The sequence below is a fragment of the Amblyomma maculatum genome, chromosome 9 (assembly GCF_055883805.1).
Source record: "Amblyomma maculatum isolate TAMU_Amacu chromosome 9, ASM5588380v1, whole genome shotgun sequence".
Lineage (NCBI taxonomy): Eukaryota > Metazoa > Arthropoda > Arachnida > Ixodida > Ixodidae > Amblyomma > Amblyomma maculatum.
This window is the reverse complement of record NC_139352.1, coordinates 82,541,384-82,548,858: the sequence shown is the minus strand read 5'-3', so window position 1 is coordinate 82,548,858 and position 7,475 is coordinate 82,541,384. Positions and strand designations below refer to the sequence as shown.

Sequence of the window (7,475 nt, the reverse complement as noted above, 5' to 3'; positions counted from 1 at the left end):
TCGAGCTCGGGATCCATGCGATCCATGGCGACCGACACGCGAACCGCCGCTCCGCAAACACGAAGGGGAAAAAATCGGAGCACTACCGGAAGTAAACAAACCGAGAGTCGGTGGCGTCACTTCGTGACGCATTATGGGCGGGGCGTCGGCCCGGACATTTTCTTTTTTTTTGGCCGGCGCATCGGCGTGTATGAGTTGAGGGCTACAGTGACGGGAGAGGAGGAGCGTCATTTTTAATATGGAATATCTGCGCTATTAAAGATGTTAGCCTAAAATTTTTTTGCGCTTTGCTGACTAGCGAAGGCACGCCGACCGCTCGTGCGCCTTTCTTAAGCACGGCTTCAAGCTTTTCATGGGCCCTTTAAAGGGCAACTCCGGAGGTTTTTTGACATTCGAATTTTCTAATAAAAATTTTACTGTATATTCTCCTCTCCGTCCTGACGCATTCTACAAAATTTGGGCGTCGTACGATAATCCCTTCGCGCGCAACACGAATCTAAAATATGCTGTTTTCATGGCTTAAGTTGAGATTATTTCTGCCGGCAACACTGAATTTCTGACGTCACAAACAGTATACCCAGTATACCGGCGTTACTGTCCACTTCCCGCATGATTATGAAATTGTGAGGCTTATATTGAACTACCTGAAACATTTTATGCAATGCTTCATGATTTCCATACGTTATTTTCACCATCCAATGCACGTACGAGTGTTTTTCTAATACTGAGAGTGACGTCACCATTTCTTCACCTGGGACGTCGTTTCTGGCCGTGAAAGCAGTTTCGGTTTCGATTTGCTGTTTTTCTTTTTTAAAAATACTTCTAATTGGAATTTGGAAAAACGGTTTTTGTGTTGGAGTCAGGACGTGCCGACGAATGTAATTCAATGAAAAACAGAAAATGATGGAAAACCCACCGGAGTTGACCTTAAAGCTGTAGCAGGAGCGCGCCTTTGCTTCCCTGAAGATCTCTGCCATATCGTCATCTTTCTGTGCTCGGATCTCTCGCCGATCTCTTCGACCCTTACATATATACTATTTCGAACGCAAATAGGCCTAAGGGAAGGAATAAATTGCATTGCGTTCACAATATCCTAAAGTATACGAGCCAATCTGACGTAAACGGCTTATCCTGAGCATATTGCCACGTGGTGGTGACCAGGGTCGATGACAGAAATGAAGAGTCGGTGATTGCACTGAAGAAACTCTTTATTGGACTGACTTGCGCCCGCAAAAGAGCTAAGCAACTCGGCGGCGGCGATAGCAACAAACGTGCTCGTCGACCGTCGAACAAAGAATGCCCGTCCCACTCGTCAACGCTCAATTTAAAGGCTGCTCAGAACAATCTAGATAACGTCGCAAACAGCTACCAGCACAAGCTTGAACATTGTAGAAAGATACACAAGTAGCCGGAATCTTCGAGACAGCATTAACCAACAAAGAATACAGACCTGATACGCGATCCAGGATCAGAGTGATATAAGGCCGTACGCCGGCGGCTGTTAAAAAACAACAAATACAGTTTTGAAGGTTTCGCGGCAATATCCAGCTCATTTTGATATGCACACAAGTAGCATCTAATCCGTTTTCATTTAAAAAAGGAACGCGCTCAGGATTTGTTGGCGTTGCGGGGTTCGTATCTTTATCTTAATTACTGCAAAGGAGTATATGTGGATTTGTTTGCCATTCCAGTAAAAATTAACGTAGTTCGGGTTTATGTATTTGGCTTATTTAGGGAAACATGCGATGGCGGTGAGCGATGGCGGTGAGCTTCGCTGCCAGGTGCCTCTCCTGCAGCTGCGATTCTGCAGGGATGATTCTGGTCATCGTATGCATGTGTATTCATGCATGTGTTTACTTTTCTTTATACCCCGATATCAAGCGCGACAAACGATCAACGTTTAGCATCGATAACCTACTCAGCACGAATCCGTGGATGGATGGATGGATGGATGGATGGATGGATGGATGGATGGATGGATGGATGGATGGATGGATGGATGGATGGATGGATGGATGGATGGATGGATGGATGGATGGATGGATGGATGGATGGATGGATGGATGGATGGATGGGTGAGTGGGTGGGTGGGTGGGTGGATGGATGGATGGATGGATGGATGAATGGATGGATGGATGGATGGATGGATGGATGGATGGATGGATTGGATTGGATGGATGGATGGATGGATGGATGGATGGATGGATGGATGGATGGATGGATGGACGGACGGACGGACGGACGGACGGACGGACGGACGGACGGACGGACGGACGGACGGACGGACGGACGGATGGATGGATGGATGGATGGATGGATGGATGGATGGATGGATGGATGGATGGATGGATGGATGGATGGATGGATGGATGGATGGATGGATGGATGGATGGATGGATGGATGGATGGATGGATGGATGGATGGATGGATGGATGGATGTTGTGGCCTTCCCCTTTTTAACGGGTGGATATTACATTAGAACAATATCCTGGCCTGGCTCACTTTCACCTACTGCACACGAACACTTACAAGTACGTAGATACGGATGGATGGATGGAATATAGGAGCGTCCCCTTTGAAACGGAGTGGTAGTAGTAGCTATCATGCTCATTTTTCTCCATATATCTTAATTATTGATTTAGAATGGTTAACTAAACCACCATTCTATTTATTAAGTTTTTGTTCCTACATTACTAACATTATGTCACTTCTCTGCTGTTAAGCCACCAATCTTCCAGTCGTTTTTTTCTAGTTTCCACCGCCGGTTTATTCACCCGGCCACTGTTATCTCTAAACCCCAGAGCTTCAGGAACAGTGATTGCGCCTGCATCAACTTCCGGATGAATACCATTACATTCGAGTATAATATGGTCAATTGTTTCGCTGGAGTTTCCACATATATAGCACATGCGTCATCTCCATTGTTAAATTTCTTTTTGTAGCTGCGTGTTCTAAGGCACCCTGATCTAGCTTCAAAAAGTAGGGCACTGCCTCTTGAGTTATCAAAGAAATCTTCCTTCCTGATCTGCATTTTCCACTTACGGTATAATTCCACACTCTGTTTCTTTTCCATCGAATTTATCCAATTTTCACCTTCTGTGTTTTTCACCTGTTGCTTAATGCTCTTTATATGTACGTATATATGTACGTATATCTGTACGTATATGTACGTATATATGTACCTAAACTATTCTTACAGATACGCCTCCGCCTATTTGCGTCACTTGTCGCCGCGAAACGGCGAACACCATCTGGACGCTGCGCCGGCTCCAGTATTCTAGCTCTCTTTACCCCAGTGTAATCACTAAGCCTTATGCGAGTTTCTACAAGGTCAATATTTTTATTATAGATCGGTAGCCATCTCTTACATCATTTTCTTATTTCAGACTCAAAACAAAATAGTTTTTCTGTGTTTATTTCTTCATGAAATTGGACCAGGCAAACAATTTTTCAAGTAAATAATTTCAATGTAAAACAGTCTCATTGAGATCAAAGCCAGTAATGAACACACTATTATCAGCATACATGATGAGCTGAGCACTGTTGTCAATATGAATTATGTCATTTATGTACAAATTCAGCAAAAGTGTGCCTAATACTCTTCATTGAGGTACTAAACAAAATATATAAAGGATGATTTGTTTTTGTTACTGTTCATCTGATTCCTTGAATGGGACTTGATTCAATTATTTCCAATACCTTTGCGAGTGCTGATAATTAAAAAAAATATCTCTACGAACGTGTTCTCCATGCTCTAGCAGATTCCATAGAGTTCCGCGATAGAATATTGAGCTTTTATATTAGCATTGCATGACATGTTAATTGGATGTGAAGCATGTTTGATGTTTACAAATGCATGCCATTTCCATAATTTCGACTCCCTTAATTGTACGAAATGTTGGCACAGAGCTGAACTGTTGCCATTGAATTGGACTCCAAATTGTTGACTGCGGGCCAATATCCAGTTGGAAATGGTCATTTCCGATTTTGATTTGGCCTCAACTGTTTTGTTAAACTTGGAACAAAGCCATACTGCCGCGGTGCAATCCATCGCTACGTACGTGGTTCGGCTAGAGCAGCTCTTTAGACACATTTCGTGAAAAAAAAAAAAAAAAAAAAAACACGGCGTTGTACATGGCATCGAATCCAGGTGCGTACACTTCTGCCTTTTCCCGTGCTCTCGAGTTAAGTGATCCTTGGATGGCGACTATAACCTTCGAAATGCGATGCATTTATAAAAAAAAAAAAAATACACAGCGGCACAAAGCCGCGGTGTATATTGTAGCCTATCGCGAGGCCTAGTTTGTCGTCACTGCAGCACTGGAGAGAACGACGCTGGCCAAGTGCTAGCTGCAGCAGCTGTGGAATGCACGAGGTAAGTGAGAATTAAGCAGTACAGTACTTTATGAAGCAATATTCAAGATGATTATGCAGTTGTAATATAAAATGTCGATACTTCCATTAACATCGCTGAACAAAGCCGCACAGCTGTTAAGCCTGTTGTATGGGCTTAGCGTTCGTCGCGGCAGCAGAGTGACGCTTGCCACGTGTTCTGCAGCTGCTGCACGAAGACTCGGAAGAATGCGTAAGGGAAGCAGGTAATACGTAGCACTTTATTAAATCAAATTTGACACGATTATGTATTCGTGTATTTACGTATAGCCTGGTAAACAGGCCTAGCGCGCAAGTTATTTTGGTGGCCGCGGCGATTGATGCGAAGCCACGTGCAATTAACGTAGAGAGGGAAGAGGAGTACGGGATGTGCAGGTCTGCGGTCTGCCAGGAAACATTGGGGCGGCCCTGAAAAGGGCCGTTTGGATGCGCAGCGACGTGACGGCGTGGCGAACACAATGCCCTGCACTCGTCCGTGGCCCTTTGCCGTGCACCGTCAACAGTGGTGCATTACGTCGTACACAGTGCCTGGTTATATGCTGCCCTGGATGCTGTAGCGATGCTTCTACTGTAGACATTTACGAGGGTTGCGGCGATGACCTTGGAGAGCTGATCGATACCGCGATGCCTAACATGGGCTGCTGCGTACAAAGAAAATCCTCGGCCTCTTTGCAGCATACAGGAAACGGTGCTGTAAAAGAGTAGAAAAAGGTTGCATTATGAACATAGCGATTTGATGAATGCGCAACATATTACAAAACCTTCGACAAAGAAATCTGCGCTTTTGTACCTCAATCAGGGTTGAGAATGCGCACGGCAGACGTGCGCCTCAGCATAGCAGTCAGGCAGCGGTTAGTTGCCGACGGCGGATGTTTTCGTAGAGGTTTTTTATTATTTTTTTTTTGAACACGAGGAGCGTCCATGCCACGAGCTGCTGCTGCACGAGGTCCTGGAAGCACGTGGGGAGAGACAAGCGACACAGCACTTATAAATAAGCAAAATGCGAGACAATTTTGCGCAATTTATACTTACCTTGACGGTGCTTGCGATCTCCCGCAGGTCGTCGTCATTATCAACGTCATTCCGCCCAACGTACAGCACGGATTGGCGTGCTGAAAGCGCATTGACGTAAACGCGCAGGCCCGCCATCGTCGAGCACCTCGGTGACCGAATGCGCCGGTGCCATGCAGCAGCGAGATCCACGAACCGAATGCCGGAATCGTGCGCGTTGCCAGAGCGGGGGGCACCTAGCGATTCCCTAGAGCGTCTAGGGACGAAAAAAAACAAGCAAATCCAGTTTTTGACTACGTCACGTCCGGTTAAGCATCGAGCCCGACGCAAAAAACGTCACGCCAGGCCGCGGCGTGTCCACCAATCAGCGTTTCCAGCCGAGCTACCCCTAAACGCTTCTGTGTAACAAACCTAAACTATTCTTACACCGTGCCTACGGGACAGCGGACACAGCGCGCAGCTTAAAACCGCGCTGCACACAACTCATACGCACGCCTTCCCCTCAACCTCCCTCGTCTGCAGCATTCCACTGATCCCACCCTCCGCAGCACTATCTACGGCGCGACGCGGGGGAACCGACACTGCGTGTAGCCGGCCAACCAGCTCAGCAACGTCATGCGACATTGCTGAGGGTAAATTTGACGTCACATACGCCGCCTCACAGTCAGGAGCGCGTTGCTTCCGATCTGGCGGCCGCACAGAAAACGTCAAAAATACAGCCATCCGTTCAAAACTAACCCGAATTATGGGTCTGTACTAGTGTAATCGTGTCTTAAGAATCCAATTGTGGCACTTTCTCAATATTCTTAAATATTTGTTCAGTATACCTTTACAGAGACAAAAATAATGGGCATGTGGTAATGTGATATTGAAAGACCTTATTGCATGATTGAAACTATGTTGTTTGTCCTTCTGACATTTACTCAAGCAACAACATGGCTGTCCTCTAGCTCTCCTGTCCACCCCACTGAGGCCTAAGACATTACCGCATGTCCATATATGATGCATAATGACTGAACAGATGGAAAACTCGTCTTTCCACTGTGGTGACACCAGCAAGCTTTTATTACAAAGACCTCTAAAAATCAAAGGACAATAGCGCTGGTGAAGAAGGCGTAAACATTTCACTGCATGCATAAACATTTTATTCCTTACAAAGTAGACGTACATATTAAAATACAACAAGCAACAGACATATTCTCTTTTGGTTTTTGTGTATTAACAACCTTGAAGAACCGCGCTACGCATCATCAACCCGTCATTTCCTAAAATGTTAAAAAAAAAGTACAAAATACGTCACCACACCACGCCGACCCACCATTCGGCGACCATGGCAATTCTCTAGACACGTAGACTTATTGTTGTGCCCTGAAAAGCTACGCCGACAGTCAGCTCAGCACGTGACTGAGAAAATTATGTCTTCTCCTCACGCATGTTGATGTCTATACAAATTACTAGAGATACCTATATATGCATATATGCCTACCTACACAGCTACAATTCGCGTGGTGACTCAAATGACGCAAGAGCACAAACAAAAAACACATGCCCATTTCTTCAAAAAATAGAACTGAAAGCAAGGTGCTCCACACACACTAAAAAGAGAGAATGCACTCTCTGTCTGAAAGACTAACAATACAACAACACATGTGCCAAAAAATTTCCTTGAGCTCTGCTAAATCCTTCCTTACACCGGGTACTGCATACGTGTTATCAAGCTAAAAGATTAGCCGCTGAGCAAATGAAGTGTATCTGAGAAACTTACGAAGAAACCCAGGGGTCCTAGCGACTTATCTGCGGTTCACAACCTTAAGAGGTCCAGACGCAGCAAAGTGAAGTTACGTGACTTTGGTCGCATGATCGGTCAAGTTCAGCTGACAGAATAGAAGAAAAGCTGCGGACGATTCGCAGCCTTGCTGGCAGTAAGACGATATGGGATGAGTAACACTTCTCAACAAGCACTGCCAAAAATTACTCATGTTCAAAATCACCCAGAAGAGAGAAAAACAATGAAAAAATATTGCTGTGTTGACAAAGGAGGATTGAATACCTCAGCATTAACTGTCCTAAA

General features: G+C 45.3%; 1 protein-coding gene across 1 annotated transcript in view; it reads right to left on the bottom strand.

Annotated features, from left to right (window-relative positions):
• Positions 1-339, bottom strand: part of LOC146179604 (venom serine carboxypeptidase-like) — an 18,148-nt gene extending 17,809 nt beyond the window's left edge. The window contains exon 1 of the mRNA XM_084580217.1: positions 1-339. This exon is cut by the window's left edge and continues 150 nt beyond it. Coding sequence (XP_084436343.1) covers positions 1-26 — 26 coding nt within the window. The 5' untranslated portion in view covers positions 27-339.
• Between the last annotated feature and the right edge of the window lie 7,136 nt (positions 340-7,475).